The sequence below is a fragment of the Polyodon spathula genome, chromosome 7 (genome assembly GCF_017654505.1).
Source record: "Polyodon spathula isolate WHYD16114869_AA chromosome 7, ASM1765450v1, whole genome shotgun sequence".
Lineage (NCBI taxonomy): Eukaryota > Metazoa > Chordata > Actinopteri > Acipenseriformes > Polyodontidae > Polyodon > Polyodon spathula.
In genome coordinates this window covers 42046623-42071531 of record NC_054540.1, presented here as the reverse complement: position 1 = coordinate 42071531, position 24909 = coordinate 42046623, and the positions used below count along the sequence as shown (strand labels likewise).

The 24909-nt window shown below is 38.9% G+C and overlaps 1 protein-coding gene across 2 annotated transcripts in view; it reads left to right on the top strand.

The window, feature by feature from the left end:
• Positions 1-4732: 4732 nt before the first annotated feature.
• The window catches only part of LOC121318630 (plastin-3-like), a 61396-nt gene continuing 41219 nt past the window's right edge, over positions 4733-24909 (top strand). For both annotated transcript variants that reach the window (XM_041255515.1, XM_041255514.1), the window contains exons 1-3: positions 4733-4750; positions 12071-12178; positions 12723-12886. In XM_041255515.1, the coding sequence (XP_041111449.1) occupies positions 12118-12178; positions 12723-12886 (225 nt within the window). In that variant the 5' untranslated portion in view covers positions 4733-4750; positions 12071-12117. The remainder of the gene's footprint in view (positions 4751-12070; positions 12179-12722; positions 12887-24909) is intronic.

Below are 24909 nucleotides of genomic sequence, written 5' to 3'. Positions count from 1 at the left end.
TTGCTGCTCTAGAAAGAGTGCAAAGAAGAGCATCCCAGAATTATTCCGGGTTTGAAAGGCATGTCGACCTGAAAAAAGAAATAAGGACCAAGGGTCACAAATGGAGATTAGACAACCGGGCATTCAGAACAGAAAATAGGAGAAACTTTTTTACAAAGAGAATCATGCTGTCTGGAAATGAAGTCTCCGTAATGTTGGTGCAAGCTGTACACACTGGGATCCTTCAAGAAGCTGTTTGAAGAGATTCTGGGATCAATAAGCTACCAAAAACCAAACAAGCAAGATGGGCCGAATGGCCTTCTCTCGTTTGTAAACTTTCTTATGTTCTTAGGATCCCCAACAAAATTCTCCGAACTGAAGCAATTTTTCCCGATGAAGAATGGGCAAAAGTTTCACCTCTCCTGTGGTTTGTTTTTATAGCATTGTTTAACCATAGAGATTTTGTGAAGGACAATAAATCGAGCGCAGTTATGTAATTGATCACTTGACAGTAAAATAACAGGAGTGCGACCATGAAGGTTTATGGAGGAAAATATTTTTTGATAAGACATTAAATAAAGTTGGGTCTGAAAATTTGACTTGGCACCATAGAGACTTATTTGTTGTGTGTGTGTGTGTGTGTTGTGTTCATCATTAGTGCACAGATACTTCTTTTAACCAATGGCTGACTTTCACTATCTTGAGTTGAATGTTTTAAACAAAGACACTGATGTACAGTACATTAGTTCATATTCAGTTGTTAAAAACTGTGCTATACAGTGCAGTATTTTTTTTAGGTTTGCATACTGACTGTGACGTTAAATAAAATATATAACATATCTTAGCAAATTCTGATATTCTGCTCCAAAATGAATAGGAGATTAAACTATAAAAAAAATCACAATATCAAAACCCTATGTAATTGCATAAAATAAATACATTCATTCAACTTGTAGGCGACGGACGAAAACGTAATATGCAGCACACACACTTGTATAACTGATTAGTTTTTGCCAGTCTGCAATCATATCTGGTCTGTCAATGGAAATGAACGTGCCTGGATGCAATACTCATTCAACTCTTAAGTGGCAGATGAACACATGGTATTAGTGTCTAGTTTCAGCGGGTGGCCACCTACTTTAGGACTCTGAGCCGGTACAGGTTGGCTGGGGCCTTGTGGGTCTGCTGGAAGTCTTTGACACTTTCGGTCTTCACAGTGAAGTCTGCAGCTCCAGGGAGCAGGGTTGGACTGAGGAGCCTTTCCTGAACATCACACTTCAAACACACTGCAGACAGCACAGGGGTATGTTAATAAGCACAACGCAGTACTACCATACCACAGCTTACTTAACAGAGAGGTGCCACAAACGATCTGTTTCAATAAAATTACTAATTCAGAAAGCCAAACCTAATAAAACTGTCCAGGCTGGGCTGCACAAAGCACACAACCCCAGCAAGCTCACAGGCCATGCTTGTGAAACCTTCCTGCCCTTTTTTGATTAAACGTGTCTGAAAATGAAACTGAGCCGATTGATAAGAGATTTCTGATGCAGCCATTTTAGAAACGAGTAGGTGGGGGCGTGTCATAGATAGCGGTGTTTCAGTGATTAACTTTGCATAATGCTGAACCTTATATAGAATGTGGCTGAGGGGTTGATTGATCAATTGTAGTATTACTGTCATGGGACGAGTCGTGGGGTTGAACCCACAAGGCAGACACCAAGTCTGAAAAACACCCCCCTTCTACCCACCCTGGCTTTTTGCCGTGTCATAACCGTCGACAAGACCCAGATGTCTTACATGCAATCCATTCGGTGCCAGACCGCAAGCTCAGGCGTGATGGGTCAGATGCATAAGGTCCCACGTGCCATGACTGAGCGGTCTGTCCGTTGGCACTCTTCAAACGGCGTGGACCGTTCAGGAGCTGCAGCTGGGTTAAAACAGTCTCCTGGGCCGTAAGTGGCTACTTGGACACTTTGCCCAGTCTCTAGATGAATTTCTCCAGAACATGGTGATCTGGCGCGCGGTGGGAATTCATGAACAGTGCATCAGCCACTGGTGTGGACCATGCAGCAACCGCACTGGGGTCCCCCGCCTCCTATATGAAGAACCGTAGGAACATGTCTTCGATTCCTCGGGAATGCAAGAGTATCTCTCTCGCTGCTGTGGGTGGGCATAGCTTGTTCACAGGCTCGTCTGAGCAGCTTGGGTATAGGAATATTTAGGTTTCAGTAATGGTTAAATTTTTAACTAGAAAGGGAACCTTTATTATCCAGATGACTTCATTGAGAACCAAATGATACATGTCACAATCACACCACCACGTCAAGAAGTCCAAATACATATAAGGATTAAAAAACCTATCAAAACTCAACATAAAACTGAGCAACAACTTAGCAGGTACAGATGTCAGTCAGTACAGTCACAAAGGTCTCCAAGTCCTTCAGTACTTCCCCAGCATGAGTTACAATCTCTACGGGTATCAAGGAATTAAACATTCTCTGTAATATCAGAAATCACTGAATATATGAATGGATGGAAAAATACTTGTAGCCTGCAGGCCATAAGCAAAACCACAACCACAACCAACCCTGCTAATTGGAAGAGTGAATTTCCTATTTATTCTTGAATTTGGTATTTCACAATACTTTGAGGGCTCATAATTACAAGCTTAAAAACAAGTACTGCAACACAAACTCTGAAATCTACCCAAACAACCAAATCCAACTTCATGGTCCTTTGCATAGTTTCAGTTTCATCTGGGATATTCATAGATTTTTTCAGTTTCCCATTTACTTAAACCAGGGTCATGATATAAAGTTTTTATACTCACAAGGACTGACCTCTGTAGCTCTCTCATAAGTTACTGGGTCTTACCGCAGTCCTGTTACATACTTTATAGTGACAGCATGAAACAGTATCCTATAATATGCAAAAATGGGAGCCTTGACCTCAAACTGAACAGAAACAGAATACACTGCTCCACGACCATACTAGTGGGCAAAATGGGTTTTTCCCTCCTAGTTTCTACTTGTTTAGATTTTGTTTTGTTTGTACCAGAACTTTTCAGGTATTTCAACTCTGTTCATCAGGCTTCAATTACATTTCATTTGATCCAACAAAAATGTATTGATAATTGTAGTATACACTGTTTGTGGGCTTAGGAATGCTTGTGAATGCTGCTGTAGCTAGTTTTAGACCAGCAGAGACATGGAAAGGGGTGGGGCGTGGGTGAAACTGCAAAGTGTGGGATGCACATTTTCTTGTACTTTTTTCTTTGTATTGGAGGGGGAGGGTGGATGTGACAGTCTAAATCAGTAGGGCTGGCAACTGGCAATAAAGATCTATAAATATCCAACCACAGCATGTAATGTTCATTACATCTGTTCAGATAGAATTTTCACACACAGTCAGTAAATGTGGAAGTTAGTCTAGGTACAGTAATCTAAGACATAGTGGACTGTGGTACTGTGTGCTGTGTGTGCAAGATGAGTGTCTCGTTAAAGTTCAGCTGGGAGTAGAAATAAAAACAAAGCAAGCGGTAGAATGCTGCTGGCAGGAAGTGTTCTGGCTTGTCGACTGCGCTGGCCTCTGTGAGCCAGACAGGAATGCTGGGTTTTCAGCTAGCACACAGGGTGTGGAGACAGAGCGCTCACAGGACTGCGGCTAGACCCTCCATTTGTCATTTTAGGACAAATAAAGGGTCTAGGCTTTACATTTTCACAGCAAGGGTTGCTCCTGTGTGCAGGGTTGGGAGTTTTCTTCTAGGTGTTCTGCCTGCAGAACTGCAGATTTAATTGCAAACTGTTGAAGTGTGCTCCATTGCTTACAGTCTGGGGAGTGCACTCTTTCCATGCACCTCTTTACATTGAGTTTAAAGTGAATGATTTTATTTTATTTTTTTGTATAGTGTTGTAACATGTCTGTACCCATGTTCACAGGGTTTATTGTTAATGGAACAGTCATTTTAATGGGTTTCTGTAAATGACCTAGAAGTGAAGTCTGTTGAGTTATTGAGCTGGCGTTTGTCACACAGCTGTTTCTAACCTTTTTTTTTTTTTTTTTTTTAAGTTTTTTTTTAAGTGAACGCCATCTATTTAGATAAGTTCTGAAAAGGGGGAAAAAAAAAAACTTTTAAAATTAATCTTTCCTTGTTAACAAGGAGACACGGACACATTTCAGGAGGGTGGTAGGAACCTGACCTTCAGATTCCAGCAGTATGAATGTAGTTTGGCTTGTTCTGCTGCTGTGAGTGTGGCGAGGCCATGGTCCCTGACCATCTCGTGCTCTCGCTGGCTTGTTCTGCAGCTGTGAGTGTGGCGAGGCCATGGTCCCTGACCTCCTTGTGCTCTCGCTGGCTTGTTCTGTGAAGGTGTGGTGTGATTGGTGAGGCCATGGTCCCTGACCTCCTTGTGCTCTCGCTGGCTTGTTCTGTGAAGGTGTGGTGTGATTGGTGAGGCCGTGCTCCCTGACCTCCTCGCGCTCTCGCTGGCTTGTTCTGCCGCTGTGAGTGTGGGGAGGCCGTGCTCCCTGACCTCCTCGCGCTCTCGCTGGCTTGTTCTGCCGCTGTGAGTGTGGGGAGGCCATGGTCCCTGACCTCCTTGCCCTCTCCTTGGCATGTTCTGCTGCTCAGCACTTTACTGTCCTGGTTTGCAGATGCTTTGTGAAGTGGCGGGCACCTGCCTCTGTGCACTGTGGAACTGCTGAGGCATGGCATAGCTGTGGGATGAACTGGAGGCTTAGGCTTTGACTGAGTTTTTGTTATGGACCTGTAAGTATTTGGGCTGGGTCAGCTGATTTTCAGCCTGCTGGTCATGGGTTTTAATGATTGTTTTCATACATTTTACATGGAATTTAGTACAGGTCATAATCAAATTGATAGTGATTTGGTAATTGTACATAAACCCAATACTAAAATGGGACTTTCATTCCAATGGACTGTTGTTTGGGACAACAGCTATAATCTGCTCTCATTAACACCACTGTTCAATATGCAATGTTGTCAGTGTTTGTTTATAAACGTGCCTATGATTGATTTTAATACTGAATATTTCTAGTTTTCCTTTTCCTTACACAATAGAAAGGTGCTAGTGTAGTTCTCAGCGATTTTCTCCATTTTATGTTTTGAAACATTTAGTATGTTATGAATTAGTTACAGTATGCCTTTGAAATGCCCTTATGGTAACGAGCGGCACAGCTGCAGTTTTATACCAACACATTGACGTAGCATACCTGAAAATACTTCTGTGCAAAGCAGCCATACAGGTGCAGTGTGCTCTGTTCAGCTTGACCATCAGTGTTATCAGACACACTCTACTGTTACAGATTCATATTTCTCGCAAGTCCGTCCTCCCTCTATCTCCAGTGTATCTCCTTGTTTGCCACTCCTGTCTTTTTTTCAGTAAGTCTGTTTTAGCGGACTTTATTATTTTATTCAAGCAGCACATACAGTAGCAGCAAGCTGCAGTAACTGGTAGGTTAGTTAGTGTAAAGGATGTGATCTCTGTCGCTGGTAGGTTAGTTAGTGTATAGGATGTGATCTCTGTTACTGGTAGGTTAGTTAGTGTAAAGGATGTGATCTCTGTCGCTGGTAGGTTAGTTAGTGTATAGGATGTGATCTCTGTTACTGGTAGGTTAGTTAGTGTAAAGGGTGGGATCTCTGTCACTGGTAGCTTAGTTAGTGTAAAGGATGTGATCTCTGTCGCTGGTAGGTTAGTTAGTGTATAGGATGTGATCTCTGTCCAGCTGTTTTTAAGCACAGTGTTAAGTGGTTCTGAAACGTCTTCTAATAATGTTAGAATTGTGGGGGGGGGGTTTGTTTTGTTTTATTCAGACTGTTCTCAGTAATGAATGAATAACTCATCAGTTTGCCATATGTTTTTCATGCAGGATTTGCCCTGTTAGGGAAGTAAAGTTTATAACAGAAGGGCACATTGCAGGCTTTCAGTGAAGTATGTGAAATTACTATGGCAGGTAGGGCTGTGTACTGGCAGTATCTTCACCAGGCTGGATTCAGACCAGTTCATATCAGTTTATGTGAAACGGTCAGAAAACAAATGTCAATCCACACACTTGACTTATTTATTTGAAATGCAGTAATAATCTGATTGTGGTGAGTTTGCTATTTTATTTATGTATTTGAAATGCAGTAATAATCTGATTGTGGTGAGTTTGCTATTTTATTTATGTATTTGAAATGCAGTAATAATCTGATTGTGGTGAGTTTGCTATTTTATTTATGTATTTGAAATGCAGTAATAATCTGATTGTGGTGCGTTGCTAAAGACTTCACTCGGCTGGTGCTTTGGTTCACTTGTCACCTTGTTTCCAGGGATAGCTGACCCCAGAACTAGGGAATGTTTACAGCCAACCCTATCACTTCTGATTGGCTAGCTGTAGCAAAGGCCAATCTTCTGTTGGTTACAAAAAAACCCAGAAGGGGCTGCCAGGAGAGAGACATACATACTCCTATTTGAAACTTCTTCAACTTTGAGGGATTATTTAAATTGGGATAAAAATTAAATAAATAAACAAAAGAAAAAAGTAACGTTTACTGTTTAGAAGCTTTTCCTAGCTAAAATGTTTGTTTTAAACTGTATTCCAATTTTATTTATTTATTTATTTATTTATTATTATTATTAATAATAATAATTTGTTTTGATAACCTAGTTTGTCATTTACCGTCTGTACATAGTTTTTTTTGGATTTGAACGCTACTTTGGAAAATAAAAAGTATTACGCTTTTTAACTTGATTTGAACAGAAGCAATACAAGTTATTTATTGGACATGCTTGATTTGAAACTATTAGAACATGAAGAATGACATAAGTTTATAATTACACAGATAAAATGCTTACATATGATATTAGGCTATCCTATATATATTATTATTATTATTATTATTATTATTATTATAATATTAATATAATATTATTATTTGTGAATGTCTGACATTAACATACGTATACAATACTATAATATATGTATGTATTTATTTATTTTTCAACAAACTAAAACCCCTGCACATCAGCAGCTGAAAAGGTGGGGGGAAAAATGGCAGAAGCTTTTTGTTTTTTAAACTATTTTCATATTTCAGTAACTCGAAGTATTATAGTTTTACTCTTTTAATATGTTACTGACAATTGCTGTGTTCCAAACTGCATTGAAAGAAACATTTCCTCAAGTCTGTTATAAATGTGTTGTGGTGAGGAGGGGTCGCGCGGATTTTGTGTATCTTGAATTTAGTGAACCAGTTAAACTACACGGCTAAATCTAAAAAAAATTATAAAAAATTAATAATAATACCAAAATAAAGCTACACAACTGCACAGCTTTTGGAAACAAATGTGAGAGAGTAGGTGTTAAAACTTCATGCAGATATTGGACTCCATCTGCGTTTCCTTCCATCTGATGTAGATGGCTGAAGTGTAATGCTGGCTTCAGGGATCTGCCTATTTTGCCTCCCTGGCGCATCAGCACACACAACGGCTGCAATGCTGGCTCCAAGGATCAACCACAGTGCGGCCTCCCCTCCCTAGTGCATCAGCTTGTCAACCGTCTGGACTGAGCTGACTACGGTACTTCTCTGGGGTCTTCAAATGGGCACCTTCCATCCTTGGTGTTTTGTCGACTAGCCCACGACACCTCAAGAGGGCTCAACAGTGATTCTGGCATCCCAGCATCACCCCCCCCCATCCCCCACTCAGCTAAGCCCAGCTTACTTCCCTCCCTTTACATCGACGTTGGTTTCTTTCTACGATGCTTGAGGTCCCCAACCAGAATCTTTTCATCTCAACCAGAGCCAGTTGCTGCTCCCCTCTGCTGCTTCAGAGAAGTTCTTCATTATGCATTGCAACTCTTGACCACTGAATCCGATGTCTCTGAGAAACCGGGTTGTGGAGTGTACCATAAATCCTCGACAACCCACCTCCACTGGGTAAACCCGGACTCTCCATCTTCGCTGTTCCACTTCAGTAGCCAGTTGATCAGTTTTGCAAGAAATTCAGAATCTGACATGTTTAAAAAAGGAGTTTTCTAAAAGAGATTCATTTGAAACCAGATACTGTAGGTGAATGCTACCCTCTGTGGCTCTTGCATGACCTCTTGTTTTACATGCCTGTATAATTCAGGAGTAGATTCACTAATATAAGGACTGGTAAGAAGTGTGCACCTTGGCTCCAAAGTAAGTATAAATTAGTTTTCAACAATACTGTTGTTACGCAAATGTAATGCATTATGGACTGATAATGCTTTTAGCGCTCACAGATGCTTCAGAAAGTTTTTAATTATGTAACGTCTCCAGCGTAGGTTATACATAGCGAGCAGTAGACGTTGCTTGCATTGGCCGCTAGTGGTGTTGATGATGAAAATGATCCTATAAATGAATGTACTCTCGGTCTGATGGTGTTGTTTTTAAAATTTGTTATCTTACCTGAGTACCAGTACTCGATTCATTCGACTCTTAGCAAGAACCTAGAAGGAATTGGAATTGGTTTAAAAAAGTAAATTTTATTATTATTAGGGTTGTAGCAATAATGGTAATATTAGAATTATCTATCGAGTGGGACCCCACGATAACAAATCGATAACATTTTAATGAAATCGAATATTCCATGAAATTAAAAACTTGTCTTGTATATATTAACTTGCTGTCAAGAACGTAATCTGTGTTGTTGCTTCTAAAAGTTATTGAGAATATTCGTCTGTGAACAAATACAGGATGATGATGCAGAGATCAAGAGTAACCTGCTTTTATTAATTTATTTTATACGTTATTTTGTTTAAAATCAGTCCCAACTGCAGCCATCTGTCTTGAGCCAAACTAACACTATTTAACATTACATGCTGCTGTTTCAGAAAAAGGTTTTTTTGTTTTTGTTTGTTTGTTTCTGGTTAAATACCAGGCGTAACCTGCTTCTCACGTGTCTGTCTGCATCATGGTATCGGAACAGGAGCTGGTGAGAAATCCAGGAGCAACCAAAACTAATATTAGGGAGCATTTTCGGTTCTGGAAAATCTAAAGGACAAGACGTGTACCTTTTACAAGTAAGGACAAGGCAGTGTGTGCAATATGCAAATGCAAAACTATCTGTCACGAAAATACAACTTCGCTGTACATCTGAAAAACAAACATCCAGAAAAAGTAGATGGTAAACAACAAAAAACAACAACCACACCAAAATGATCAACCAGAGAATGTGTCACTGTGGAAAGTTCCATTGCAGGAACGGGTAGGCTACCTCTAATGTACTGTTTGGAAAAATGTCCATATGGTTGTATTCACTTAAGATAATGCAAATCTAAGTGACTATGCAAAGTCATGTAAAGTTCTGATTAAATATGACAGCAAAAAGTGATGTGCATCTCTGCAGCCACAGCATACTGGCCAGAGACTGCTGCATGCACCAGAAGCTGGGCTTTGAATTCATAAATTGTAACCTCAACAGCAAAAAAAAAAAAAAAAAAAATAGAATTATTTCCATGTGAATAGGCCATAGTGTAATGTATTTTTTCTCCCTTTCAACAGTGGGATTGTTTTTTTTCTTAATTTACTGTTATGTTTACAATGCAAATTCATCATATTTTACACAAAACAATGACGGCTGGCATATGAAAATTCGAGAGAGCTATATTTAAATGCCAGTGTATTTATCAAACGTGTCTTAAAACATCGGGATTTGTTTGAATAAGTTTTTTTATATCATGCTGTATAAAAAGAGGACTTGTTGTTCCTTTAAACTGTTACTGTGAATTTTTTTTTGTTGTTTTTTAAAAAGCATTTTAACTTGATAATGATCAATAATCGTTGTTAGAATTTGCATGCTAATCAATGTCTGTCAGGGTTCTTAGCAGACACCCTTATTCAGGACAACTAAAATTGTTTCGAAGTATCACATTACAAAGTACCACATTATACAATATCTCATTGATGAATTTCACATTACAGATAAGAGCAGTTATAAAGTACAATAAAATCAATAGAAAATAAGATCAAAATAAAGAATACAGTAAGTAATTACATTTAAGAGTGAGTTTGACTGAGGGTAGTTAACTTAATAAATAATATAATAAATATTTGCTTATACAAGTAAAGTCCAGTAAGAGTACATAGTAAGTACGATAAATGGAAGAGAATGATTTCAAATAAGAGCATCAATAGAATTGATTTAAAAAAAGGAAATGGAATTGATTTTAAAATGAAATTGGAATTGATTTTAAAAAAGGAAATGGAATTTATTTTAAAAAGGAATTGGAATTGATTTTAAAAAGGAAATTGAATTGATTTTAAAATGAAATTGGAATTGATTTTAAAAAAGGAAATGGAATTTATTTTAAAAAGGAATTGAATTGAATTGATTTTAAAAAGGAAATTGAATTGATTTTAAAATGAAATTGGAATTTATTTTAAAAAAGGAAATGGTCTTGATTTTAAAAAGGAAATTTAATTGATTTTAAAAAGGAATTGGAATTGGAATTGATTTTAAAAAGGAAATTGAATTGAAACACAGGAATTGACCCCAGTCCTGATGACAGGCAAGAGAAAAATCTGCTCCTGCTAATTGAACCCTTTTATACATTTCCTCAATCATCAAGAATCGAGAGCTATACTAGGAGCTGTAAGAAAATCATTTGATCAGCCCCTGAAGGAGAAGGGTGATTTATGTAATATGGTTTTTACTATTGCAGTCCTGTTTCATAGTGATTTTTTTACCAGCTGTCAAACTACGAGGCTCTCAGTTAGCATCCAGCCTCACTCAGTATTTTAGAGAAATAAGACTCAGAGGCCACAGAAATGCAGAATGTGATCACCGCTGATTTGCATTTGTGAATCTCTCGATAATAAACAGTAACTTCCTCAGTGTCTGTTCCTGCCTGAGTGAAATACCCAATGGAGACAGCCAGGATTAAGTGGAATAGCAGTCATGGGTGGTAACCTACATGAAAGCAGCATGCAGTGGGCAAACACAAATTAACTACTGTATTACGAAATACAGCATGCTCTGTGCTCGGAATATATACTGGGTGGAATTATTATGAGTGACAAAAGAATATGATGTTCAATAATTTGCAAAGCAACTTGCAAAATGTGCTAGCTACTGCTAGGTGGGTATTGGATATGTGCACGTTGTTCTCAAATGTGTTTTATTTTGAAATTCACGCCCCTATAAGCAACCGTGTTCAACTTGTATGAGCTTCACTGTTGAGTCGGGGCAGTCACTGTCATGCCGGCTCATCTCCTGGGTTTATGTTTCTGTCTCGGGTAGTTATTTATGTGAGAGAATTCCTAGGTACAGGGCTTATTGAAACAGTCAACTCATGGGTTTGCATGACAGTAGTCTTTGCTCATGTGAAAGAATGATAGGCTTTTAATTAAGTAAGCCGGTTGTTGAAGTAAGAGATGTAATTAAAGTTCATATGTATTTATACACATTATCCGGTGTAACAATAATGAATTGGAAATAAATAGTATATATCTACTTTGTTTAATAGAGGAAATGTTTAGTTTCTATAACTGGCTGTTTGAAAAAAGAAACAGGGACCAGGGGTCACAAATGGAGATTAGACAAAGCGGCATTCAGAACAGAAAATAGGAGGCACTTTTTTACACAGAGAATTGTGAGGGTCTGGAACCAACTCCACAGTAATGTTGTTGAAGCGGACACCCTGGGATCCTTCAAGAAGCTGCTTGATGAGATTCTGGGATCAATAAGCTACTAACAACCAAACGAGCAAGATGGGCCGAATGGCCTCCTCTTGTTTTGTAAACTTTCTTATGTTCTTATGATTTCAGATTGACACTGTACAGCATGTGTAGCACAAAGGCAGTGAGCCCCACATTCTCGTCAATGGAGTTTTCCTTTAATATTTTGAACCCTGATGAAGGCACAGTGCTGAAGTGTTTGTCATAGTTTTAAATGAATGTGTGGTGCTTGTAAATCTTCTCTTTTTTATGTACACGCATTGTAATACAAGTGGAAACTTTTATCTTAAGATTTGAAAATAAATGGAAGAAAAGCCAATATTAGGCCAGCTGCTGCAGAGTGAGTGAAGCTTTGTTTCTTGCTGCTCACAGTCTCATCATTCTCCACAGGATCACTCTCAGTTTTGGAAACACGTCACAGGACCTTTTTGAGAGAGATGGCGGGCAAGATCTCAAAGGACGAGCTTGAAGAACTCCGAGAGGCTTTTGAGAAAGTTGGTGAGCATTGCCTTGTTGACATACAGAACTATTAAATTGCTTTACTGGAGTGGCTCTGGACATGGGCTGACCGTGCTGCATTGCTGACCATGGTGAGTGTTTCAGGGTATAGGAATGACAGGCTGTGATATACAACCACAAACTGAAACGCATTGGTCTGACAATGAAAATTAGTTGAATATCATTTGGTTGTGGGGCCATATACCAAGCACTGTCTGGCAAATGGCTCACCATGGGAAATAAGGGCAGAATGGTTTAGTAATTCAGTGAAAATGTTGAGAAAGAACATAAAAACATTCGTGAAACGATTTTACAATTCTTCTTAGCATTTGTACATATTCCAGCATTTAGTATTTTACAATTCTTAGTAGTGGTACATATTCTACCATTGGGTACTCTACATAGTTATGGAAGAAAAAACATGGTAACCTGAGAACCATGTCTTGGTACTGTTTTACACGGGTAAATACATGCTAGAATATAATAAATAAAGGGTACAGGCTTGACACTGCTACACTGCTAACTGTGTTGTGTTTCACTGCAGATCTCAACGGAAATGGCTTTGTGTGTGACTATGAGCTCCAGGAACTTTTCAAAGAGGCTAACCTTCCAATGCCAGGCTATAAAGTCCGGGAGATCATTCAGAAGCTGATGACGGAAGGAGACAAAGACAAAGACGGCAAGATCAGCTTTGACGAATTTGTATCCGTGAGTATTCCTAGAACGAGATGCAATATCAATGCACATGCATGGTGCTCTGTGCCAGAATTGGGTCACACAGGGGCAAGATGGTGTAGCTAATGGAAATCTCTTCCATTCCACTAATGCAGTGGGATCAGACACATCCAGGATAAAGAAAGTATTTCTGAAAGGGGTGATTACATGAGGGAAAGGGTTTTATAATAAACTACTGCAACTTTCCAGTTCCTTCAGTTCCCTACAGATGGAAGAATGCAAGGGTTTCCTGAGTCCTCGCTTTGGATTATGCACGTATGCTCGTTCATCTAGTGCTGGGACAAATATTCAAACGAATATTTTTTGACATACATTCGGATACAAAAATGAGATGTTCTTATTCGCTACAAATGGCAAAAATACCTTGCACTTATTTACCTCCTCACCAGAAGTTTCACAACAGTTTAAAGAATGGCAATTAAAAAGAGCTCTTTGTGATATGTGAGATTAATATATATATATATACAGTGCCTATAGAAAGTCTACACCCCCTTGAACTTTTTTCACATTTTGTTGTCATTGCCTCAGAGTTTCATGCATTTAAATGAGGATTTTTTCCACTTATCTACACAGCATACTCCACACTGTTAAGGGGAAAAAAAGTTTTTATTGAGAAAAAAATTATATATTAAATACAAAACTGAAAGATCATAATTGGATAAGTCTCTACCCCCCTGAGTTAATACTTGGTAGAAGCACCTTTGGCAGCAATTACAGCTGTGAGTCTGTTGGGATAGGTCTCTACCAACTTTGCACACATAGATTTGGCAGTATTTGACCATTCTTCTTTACAAAACTGTTCAAACTCTGTGAAGTTCCTTAGGGAGTGTCGATGGACAGCAATCTTCAAGTAATGCCACAAATTTTCGATTGGATTTAGGTCGGGGCTCTGACTGGGCCACGCAAGGACCTTTTTGTTCCTTAGCCACTCCAGTGTAGCTTTGGGTCGTTGTCATGCTGAAAGATTAACTTCCATCCCAGTTTCAGCTTTCTTGCAGAGGGCAGCAGGTTTTCCTCAAGGACTTCTCTGTACTTTGCTCCATTCATTTTCCCTTCTATCCTGACAAGTGCCCCAGTCCCTGCCGATGAGAAACATCCCCATAACATGATGCTGCCACCACCATGCTTCACAGTAGGGATGGTGTTCTTTGGGTGATGCACTGTGTTAGGTTTGCGGCCAACATAACACTGCATTTAGGTCAAAAAGTTCCATTTTAGTTTTGTCAGACCACAAAACTTTTTGCCACATGGCTACAGAATCTCCTGAGTGTTTTTGTGCATACTTCAAATGCGATTTCAAGGTGGGCTTTCTTGAGTAATGGCTTACTTCTTGCTACCCTATCATACAGGCCAGGTGTGTGGAGTGCTTGGGATATTGTTGTCACATGCACACTTTGACCAGTCTTGGCCATAAAAGCCTGTACCTTTTGCAAAGTTGCCATTGGCCTCTTGGTAGCCTCTCTGATCAGTCTCCAGTTTGGAGGGATGGCCTGATCTAGACAGGGTCTTAGTGGTGCCTTACACCTTCCACTTCCCAATAATCGTCTTGATTGTGCACCAAGGAATATTCAAGGCCTTTAGATATATATATATATATATATATATATATATATATATATATATATATATATATATATATATATATATATATATATATATATATATATATATATATATTATATTTTTTTATACCCATCCCCTGATCTGTGCCTTTCAACAACTTTGTCCTGGAGTTCTTTTGAAAGCGCCTTGGTGCTCATGGTTGAGTCTTTGTTTTGAAATGCACTACCCAGCAGAGGGAACCTACAGGAACTGCTGAATTTGTCCTGAAATCATGTGAATCACTACAATTTAACACAGGTGGAGGCCACTTAACTTGGTGTGTGATTTTGAAGGCGATTGGTTACACCTGAGCTAATTTACGATTGCTATTGCAATTTCAGTTTTTATTTTTAATTAATTTTCTACAAATTTCTAGAATATTTTTTCACTTGGAAGTTGTGGGGTAGGATGTGTAGATAAATGAAAAAAAAAAACTATTTTAATGCATTTTAGTTCCAGGCTATAAGGCAAGAAAAGGTGAAAATTCCGAAAGGGGTGTAGACTTTCACACCCGCCCCTCGCTATACTGCGGATTCGGATATATTGCGGTGCTGGAGTTTGCTCACCATTTTTACAGTCTAACTGCGCATGCCTTAGCTGCAATATACATAGATAATTTAACTTAGAATTACTGTTGTTTTATTTTGTACTGCACGTCACAAACTAAAATATACAAAATAATTAAAAACAAAGCATTAATATCATACTGTTATCATATACACGCGTATTGCACAGTAACACAAAGCAAATTAAATAGCTACTTGCTGAAGTGGTTTTTATTTTAGGCAACGAGGTGTTAACTTGTGGCAGCAGCAATACACTAGTAAAAGTCACAGGGAAGTGATGTCAGCTCCCTAGCAACAAGCCTCCTGTGTTGAGAATGGATTCTTTCAATGCAGCGGGTTTGTGCATTTGAGAAAGGAGAGGAAACCTCATGAAATTAATTGGAGACTGAAGTTGATGAGAAGCAATTACCCTTCACAGTATGAATGAAAATGTTGCACCGTTTTTTATACTAAAATGAGAAAAAGCGGGTGTGGAGAGGACTTATACTGGATCCTGACGCCTGCCAATAAAACAAGGGAGTGGTTTTTGTTATTAGCCTATTTGTTTTTCTGTGGGTTTCTCGCTATATCATGACCCTCGATATATAGCGGATTTGTATTAGACCCCGACACCCGCAATCTATTGTGTGTGTGTGTGTGTATGTCTATATATACAGTACTGTGCAAAAGTTTTAGGCAGGTGTGAAAAAATGCTGTAAAGTAAGAATGATTTCAAAAATAGACATGTTAATAGTTTAGATTTATCAATTAACTAAATGCAAAGTGAGTGAACAGAAGAAAAATCTACATCAAATCCATATTTGGTGTGACCACCCTTTGCCTTCAAAACAGCATCAATTCTTCTAGGTACACTTGCACAAAGTCAGGGACAATTACTTTCCTGGATAAAAACCCTACTGTTGAAGGATCATTGGTAAGGCTGTGAATCTGAAGGAAAATGAAGACCAAAGAGCATTCTACAGAAGTTAGAGATAAAGTAATACAAATGCACAGATTAGGGAAAGAGTACAAAATAATATCCAAGTGTTTGGATATCCCAGTGAGCACAGTTGGATCAATAATCAGGAAGTGGAAGCTGCATCACACCACCCAGGCACTGCCAAGAAAAGGCCATCCCTCAAAACTCAGCGCTCAGACAAGAAGGAGACTTGTGAGAGAAGCCACAGAGAGGCCAACAATCACTTTGAAGGAGCTGCAGAGTTCAGTGACTGGGAGTGGAGTAATGGTGCACCAGTCAACTATATCAAGACTCTGCATAACACTGGCCTGTATGGGAGGGTGGCAAGAAAGAAGCCATTACTCAAAAAGTACCATCTGAAAGCACGTCTGGAGTTTGCCAGAAAGCATGAGAGTGACCCAGCTGCGATGTGGGAAAAGGTTTTGTGGTCAGATGAGACCAAGATAGAGCTTTTTGGCCAAAACTCAAAGCGCTATGTGTGGCGCAAACCTAACACTGTCCATGCCTCAAGACATACCATCCCTACAGTGAAGTATGGTGGTGGCAGCACCATGATGTGGGGATGCTTCTCATCGCAGGGACTGGGCATCTTGTTACAATTGAAGGAAGAATGGATGGAGCAAAATACAGGAAAATACTGCAAAATATTCTGCTTCAGTCTGCTAAAAAGCTGAAGCTTGGGAGGAAATTCACCTTTCAGCAGGACAATGATCCCAAGCACAAGGCCAAAGCAACATTGGAGTGGCTCAAGAACAAAAAGGTGAATGTCCTACAGTGGCCCAGTCAAAGTCCTGATCTCAATTCCATTGAGAATCTCTGGTACTATTTGAAAATTGAGGTCCACAGGCGTCGTCCAACCAACCTGAACAACCTGGAGCAAATCTGCCAAGAAGAATGGGCCAAAATCACTCCGACACTGTGTGCAAAGCTGGTACATACTTACCCCAAAAGACTTAAAGCTCTTATTGCAGCGAATGGTGGCTCTACCAAATGTGTGGGGTTGAATACTTATGCAAGCAAGATATTTCAGTTTTTTTTATTTTTCTTAAAAATATTTCCCAACATAAAACCAATGTCACCTTACAATAATTGATTTTGAGTTTCAGTGTTTTAAAATAAAATATCGAACAGAACGAAATTTCAATGTACCATTTAATTCACTAATATGAGAGAATAAGAACATAAGAACATAAGAAAGTTTACAAACGAGAGGAGGCCATTCGGCCCATCTTGCTCGTTTGGTTGTTAGTAGCTTATTGATCCCAAAATCTCATCAAGCAGCTTCTTGAAGGATCCCAGGGTGTCAGCTTCAACAACATTACTGGGGAGTTGATTCCAGACCCTCACAATTCTCTGTGTAAAAAAGTGTCTCCTATTTTCTGTTCTGAATGCCCCTTTTTCTAAACTCCATTTGTGACCCCTGGTCCTTGTTTCTTTTTTCAGGCTGAAAAAGTCCCTTGGGTCGACACTGTCAATACCTTTTAGAATTTTGAATGCTTGAATTAGGTCGCCACGTAGTCTTCTTTGTTCAAGACTGAACAGATTCAATTCTTTTAGCCTGTCTGCATATGACATGCCTTTTAAGCCCGGAATAATTCTGGTCGCTCTTCTTTGCACTCTTTCTAGAGCAGCAATATCTTTTTTATAGCGAGGTGACCAGAACTGAACACAATATTCAAGATGAGGTCTTACAAGTGCATTGTACAGTTTTAACATTACTTCCCTTGATTTAAATTCAACACTTTTCACAATGTATCCGAGCATCTTGTTAGCCTTTTTTATAGCTTCCCCACATTGTCTAGATGAAGACATTTCTGAGTCAACAAAAACTCCTAGGTCTTTTTCATAGATTCCTTCTCCAATTTCATTATCTCCCATATGATATTTATAATGTACATTTTTATTTCCTGCGTGCAGTACCTTACACTTTTTTCTCTATTAAATGTCATTTGCCATGTGTCTGCCCAGTTCTGAATCTTGTCTAGATCATTTTGAATGACCTTTGCTGCTGCAACAGTGTTTGCCACTCCTCCTACTTTTGTGTCGTCTGCAAATTTAACAAGTTTGCTTACTATACCAGAATCTAAATCATTAATGTAGATTAGGAATAGCAGAGGACCTAATACTGATCCCTGTGGTACACCGCTGGTTACCACACTCCATTCTGAGGTTTTTCCTCTAATCAGTACTTTCTGTTTTCTACATGTTAACCACTCCCTAATCCATGTACATGTGTTTCCTTGAATCCCAACTGCGTTCAGTTTGAGAATTAATCTTTTGTGCGGGACTTTGTCAAAAGCTTTCTGGAAATCTAAATAAACCATGTCATATGCTTTGCAATTATCCATTATCGATGTTGCATCCTCAAAAAAATCAAGCAAGTTAGTTAGACACGATCTCCCTTTCCTAAAACCATGTTGACTGTCTCCCAGTACCCTGTTACCATATAGGTAATTTTCCATTTTGGATCTTATTATAGTTTCCATAAGTTTGCATATAATAGAAGTCAGGCTTACTGGTCTGTAGTTACCTGGTTCAGTTTTGTTTCCCTTTTTGTGGATCGGTATTACGTTTGCAATTTTCCAGTCTGTCGGTACCACCCCTGTGTCAAGAGACTGCTGCATGATCTTGGTTAGCGGTTTGTAAATTACTTCTTTCATTTCTTTGAGTACTACTGGGAGGATCTCATCCGGCCCAGGGGATTTGTTTATTTTAAGAGCTCCTAGTCCCTTTAACACTTCTGCCTCAGTTATGCTAAAGTTATTTAAAACTGGACAGGAACTGGATGACATGTGGGGCATGTTGTCAGTATCTTCCTTTGTAAAAACTTGTGAAAAGTAATCATTTAACATATTTGCTATTTTTTTTTCTTCATCTACGATTTTGCCATTTGTATCTCTTAAACATTTAATCTCCTCTTTGAATGTTCTCTTGCTGTTGTAATATTGGAAAAACATTTTGGAATTGGTTTTAGCTCCCTTAGCAATGTTCATTTCTATTTCTCTCTTGGCCTTTCTAACTTCCTTTTTGACTTGCATTTGCAGTTCTGTGTACTCTTTCTGCGTACTTTCTTTTTGGTCCTTTTTTAATGCTCTGTAAAGTGCCTTTTTTCGCTGAATATTTTTTTTAATTGATCTATTAAACCATTTTGGCAATTTAGTTTTACATTTAGATTTGTCTACTTTAGGGATATAATTGTTTTGCGCCTCTAGTACTACATTTTTGAAGAACAACCATCCTTCTTCTGTGGGTGTTTTCTCTATTTTACTCCAATCTACTTCTGTTAGTCTCTGTTTCATACCTTCATAGTTTGCTTTTCTAAAATTGTAAACCTTAGCTTTAGTCATTTCTTTTGGGGATTTAAAAAACACTTCAAATGAGACCATGTTGTGGTCTGAGTTTGCCAGTGGTTCTCTGACCTCTGTTTTAGTTATTCTATCTTCGTTATTTGAAAAGACTAAATCAAGGCATGCCTCCCCTCTAGTCGGTGCCTTGACAAATTGTGTTAGGAAGCAGTCATTTGTCATTTCCACCATTTCTATTTCATCCTTCGCGCTACCCACCGGGTTTTCCCATTTTATTTGGGGGAAGTTGAAATCCCCCATTAGTATGGCTTCTCCTTTGCTACACACATTTCTAATGTCATTGTATAACAGATTATTGTGCTCACCGTCTGAATCTGGCGGTCTATAGCATGCTCCTATTATTATGCCTTTTGAATTTTTGTCTGTTATTCTGACCCATATTGATTCGGTTTTATTTTCTTTGTCCAGGTTTAACACCTGGGCTTCAAGACTGTTTCTTATGTATAGCGCTACCCCTCCTCCTCTTCTGTCCTGCCTGTCTTTCCTATACAGTGTATACCCACAAATATTATATTCGTCCCCATCACTCTCAGATAACCACGTTTCTGTAACACCTATCACATCATAGTTACCTGTTAGTGCAGTAGCTTCAAGTTCTAGAATTTTGTTTCTGATACTTCTAGCATTTAGATAAATACATTTAATGGTTGTCTTACCTGAGTTGTTGTTCTTGTTTTGATGCGGTCTCCCTTCTGTTTTTTTGTTGATTTCTCCCCCCTTCCTTTCTAGTTTAAATGCTTCCGAACCTGCTCGAGGATCTTTTCTCCGAGTAGACTAGTTCCCTTGTTATTTAAATGCAGTCCATCCCGTCTATACAGATAGTCCTCGTTGTAGAATGTGGTCCAATGATCAAGATAGGTGAAGCCTTCCCGTGTGCACCACGTCTTCAGCCATGCGTTTTGATTAATTATTTCCAGCTGTCCATATGGTCCTTTGCAAGGTGCGGGTAGTATACCAGAAAATACCACAGTTTTGGTTTTCTCTTTTAATTTCCTTCCTAGCTCTCTGAATTTGTTTTGCAGGGATTTTGGTCTGTCTCTTCCAATGTTGTTTGTACCAATGTGGACGACTACTACCGGGTCGTCTCCTGTTCGTTCCAGGAGCCTGTCCACGTTCTCAGTGATGTGCTTGACCGAGGCTCCCGGAAGGCAGCACACTGTTGTAGTAAGGGGGTCCAAACTGCGAATTGAACTTGCTGTGTTTCTCAATATGGAGTCCCCAACAATCATGACCTCCCTTTTTGCTGTCTGGTCACCACTGTCAATAGGGTCCTGGATGTTGTTCCTTTCATTCTCTTGTTGTTGGTTCTGCTCATCAAAATTCTGAAGTGACTCAAATCTGTTGGTTGTTTTGATTTCTGGTGGTTGTGTTTGACGAAGTTTCTTTTTTTCCCTGCTTCTGCCTACCTGAACCCAGCTGTTCTGACCTTCTATCTCCTTGGTGGCTTTCAGTCTGTTAGGGGTGATGCAGACTTCCATGAATTGTGGGTGTGCCAGTTCCTCAAGATCCTGTTGCTGTCTCACTTCTTCCAGCTCCATTTCTAGCATACTTACTAGTTTATGCAAATCCTGGATCGCGCGGCACTTTACGCACACTTGGTTTAGCTCCGCTGGGTTTTCTCGGGTTTCCCACATCAAGCAGGTGTCACAGATTACTGGCTTGAAGACCATGTTGAGGTTTTTTTTTTTTTTTTAAGTTTAGTTTCTTCTGCAGCCGTCAACCTGCTTTCAAACTGCTTCTAAACTGCTCTGTACTTTTCCACGCCTGTACTTCTCCCACTCGCTGTCGCTTCCACTCGCTGTCGCTGGGAAGACTGCCTCGTTTAACTGCGTTGTTCTGCTGTGCTGTTGGCTCCTCCCCTCGCCCGTGTCTCAAAACGGCGCTGAATTTGAATCAGCTGCTCAGAGTTTCAGCTTGTTTGTTATCAGAAAAACACACGCGGCTGTTTGACTTTGAGCTGCTGCTGTGTTTCCCCAATGTCCTCTGTTTTCTGATTAAAGCAATTCTACTTCTCCCACTCGCAAGCATCTACTTCTCCACTCGCCCCTGAGAATTGGTCAGGGGTCCCCAGACTTTGCAAGGCACGTGTCTTATATATATATATATATATATATCTATATTATATATATATATATATATATATATATATATATATATATATATATATATATATATAATCTAGACACACACACACACACACACACACACTGTGCCTCTAGAAAGTGAACAATTGTTACGCATTTTAATACGAGGCTCCGGCAACAAAAGGTAAACATTCTGAAAGGGGTATAGATTTCTAAAGGCACTGTGACACATTTTATAATATATATATATATTATATATTATATATATAGATATATATATTATATATATATATATATCATATATATATATAAACACAGAATCAACACAGCAGCTCTTCAGCCAAGAAAATTTCAAAATCTCTGAATATCCCTCTCCGCACAGTGAAGTTCATCATTAAGAGGAGGAAGATGCATCATAACACCCAGACACCACCCAGATCAGGTCTTCCTCCCAAACTGAGCAGCCGGGGAAGCAGGAAGATGGTTCAGGGTGTGAACAATGACCGTGCGAGATCTGCAAAGTTCTGTGTCTCTGAGATGGGAGTAAGTGTTCACACATCAACAATAAGCCAGTCCCTACACAAAGCTGGCCTGTATGGGCAGGTGGCAAGAAAGAAGCCATTACTCAAAAAGCCTCATCTTAAAGCACGCAGATGATACTGCAGACATGTGGAAAAAGGTTTTGTGGTCTAAATTTTTCGGTCTAAATTCCAAGTGTTATGTCTGGTGCAAGCCCAACACATCACCCAGTCAACACCATCCCAACTGTCAAGCATGGTGGTGATTGCATCATGTTATGTGGATGCTTCTCTTCAGCAGGGACTGGGAAGCTTGTCAGAATAGAGGGGAGAATGAATGGTGTAAAGTACAGGCAAATCCTTGAGGAAAACCTATTTGAGTCAGCCAAGACTGAAACTGGGGAGGAAATTCACATTTCAACAGGACAATGACCCGAAGCACAAAACCAAAGCCACACTGGAGTGGTTGAACAAGAAGAGAATTAATGTTCTTAAGTAGCCCAGTCAAAGTCCTGACTTGAATCCAATCGAAGTTTTATGGCGAGACTTGAAGATTGCAAATGTAATACCGATCTACAAAAAGAGAAACAAAACTGAACCAGGTAACTGCAGACCAATAAGCCTGACTTCTATTATATGCAAAATTATGGAAACTGAAATAAGATCCAAAATGGAAAATTACCTATATGGTAACAGTATCCTGGGAGACAGTCTTCACAGTTTTAGGAAAGGGAGATCGTGTCTTACTAACCTGCTTGATTTTAATTTGAGGATGCAACATCGATAATGGATAATTGCAAAGCATATGACATGGTTTATTTAAATTTCCAGAAAGCTTTTGACAAAGTCCCGCACAAAAGATTAATTCTCAAACTGAAAGCAGTAGGGATTCAAGGAAACACATGTACATGGATTAGGGAGTGGTTAACATGTAAAAAACAGAAAGTACAGATTAGTGGAGAAACCTCAGAATGGAGTGTGCTAACCAGTGGATTACCACAGGGATCAGTATTAGGTCCTCTGCTATTCCTAATCTACATTAATGATTTAGATTCTGGTATAGTAAGCAAACTTGTTACATTTGCAGACGACACAAAAGTAGGAGGAGTGGCAAATACTGTTGCAGCAGCAAAGGTCATTCAAAATGATCTAGACAAGATTCAGAACTGGGCAGACACATGGCAAATGATATTTAATAGAGAAAAGTGTAAGGTACTGCATGCAGGAAATAAAAATGTGCATTATAAATATCATATGGGAGATACTGAAATTGGAGAAGGAATCTATGAAAAAGACCTAGGAGTTTTTGTTGACTCAGAAATGTCTTCATCTAGACAATGTGGGGAAGCTATAAAAAAGGCTAACAAGATGCTAGGATACATTGTGAAAAGTGTTGAATTTAAATCAAGGGAAGTAATGTTAAAACTGTACAATGCACTAGTAAGACCTCATCTTGAATATTGTGTTCAGTTCTGGTCACCTCGCTATAAAAAAGATATTGCTGCTCTAGAAAGAGTGCAAAGAAGAGCATCCCAGAATTATTCCGGGTTTGAAAGGCATGTCGACCTGAAAAAAGAAACAAGGACCAGGGGTCACAAATGGAGATTAGACAAAGGGGCATTCAGAACCGAAAATAGGAGGCACTTTTTTACACAGAGAATCATGTGTCTGGAATGAAGTCTCCAGTAATGTTGTTGAAGCTGACACCCTGGGATCCTTCAAGAAGCTGCTTGATGAGATTCTGGGATCAATAAGCTACAAACAACCAAACGAGCAAGATGGGCCGAATGGCCTTCTCTCGTTTGTAAACTTTCTTATGTTCTTATGATCCCCAACAAACTTATCCGAACTGAAGCAATTTTCCCGTGAAGAATGGGCAAAAGTTTCACCATCCTACTGTTTGTTTGTTTTTATAGTCATGTTTTAACCAATAGAGATTTTTTTGAAGACAATAAACGAGCAGCAGTTATGTAATTGATCCACTTGAAGTAAAATAACGAGAGTGCGACCATGAATGTTTTTATGGAAACTCTTTTGATAAGCCATCTAAATTGAAAGTTGGGCTGAAAATTTGACCTTTGGCCATAGAGACTTTACTTTTCGTGTGTGTGTGTTGTTATGTATATATATATATATATATATATATATATATATATATATATATATATATATATATATATATAATGTGTGTGTTTGTGTATCACACTTAAAGACAAATACATAGTACATATTTGCTGTTGGTTTTATCACTCAAAAAAAGCGGAAGTGGAAACGTGTGCAGGTTTTTCGTGTTTTTCACTTGTGCAATACATTTCAATTTGTTTTATTTTAAACAAAATGATCGAGTTGATTTGCGTGCTCAACTAAAAGGCACAAGTAAACCTAATTTTAATACTTTTTGAAAATGTGTTGATGACCACTGTTTACTGTGACAATGGCAAGAAATGAAAAAAAAAAGCATTGTCAAATTTATGTACTTATGTATTTAATTCAGGAATAAACAAAACAATGTTTAACTTGAACTGCTATTTGGCATCCTTTTTTTTTGTAGTTAATTCACTGGGGTAAAGTAAGTCCTACACAACTTTATTCTTTACTCTTGGAATATTTTTCTATTTTAACATTTTACATCTTGTAAGGTCTTTCTGTAAAATAAAGGCACACACACAGGGGCCACGGCCATGCCCCCTTCCCTGCTGCTATGCTGTCTCTGCCTGCGTTTAGAACAACATAATGGCTTTTATTACTTTTTGAAAACTTCCTTTTGTAACCCTTTTCATAACATGTTCTTCCTGAGGTGATTGTATCATCCGGGTTTAAGCTGTCCAATTATTCTGTTGTAAAATGAAAATGTGTGTGTTCTTTCAACCTAAAAATAAAATAATGTGGGAAGGCATGGCAAT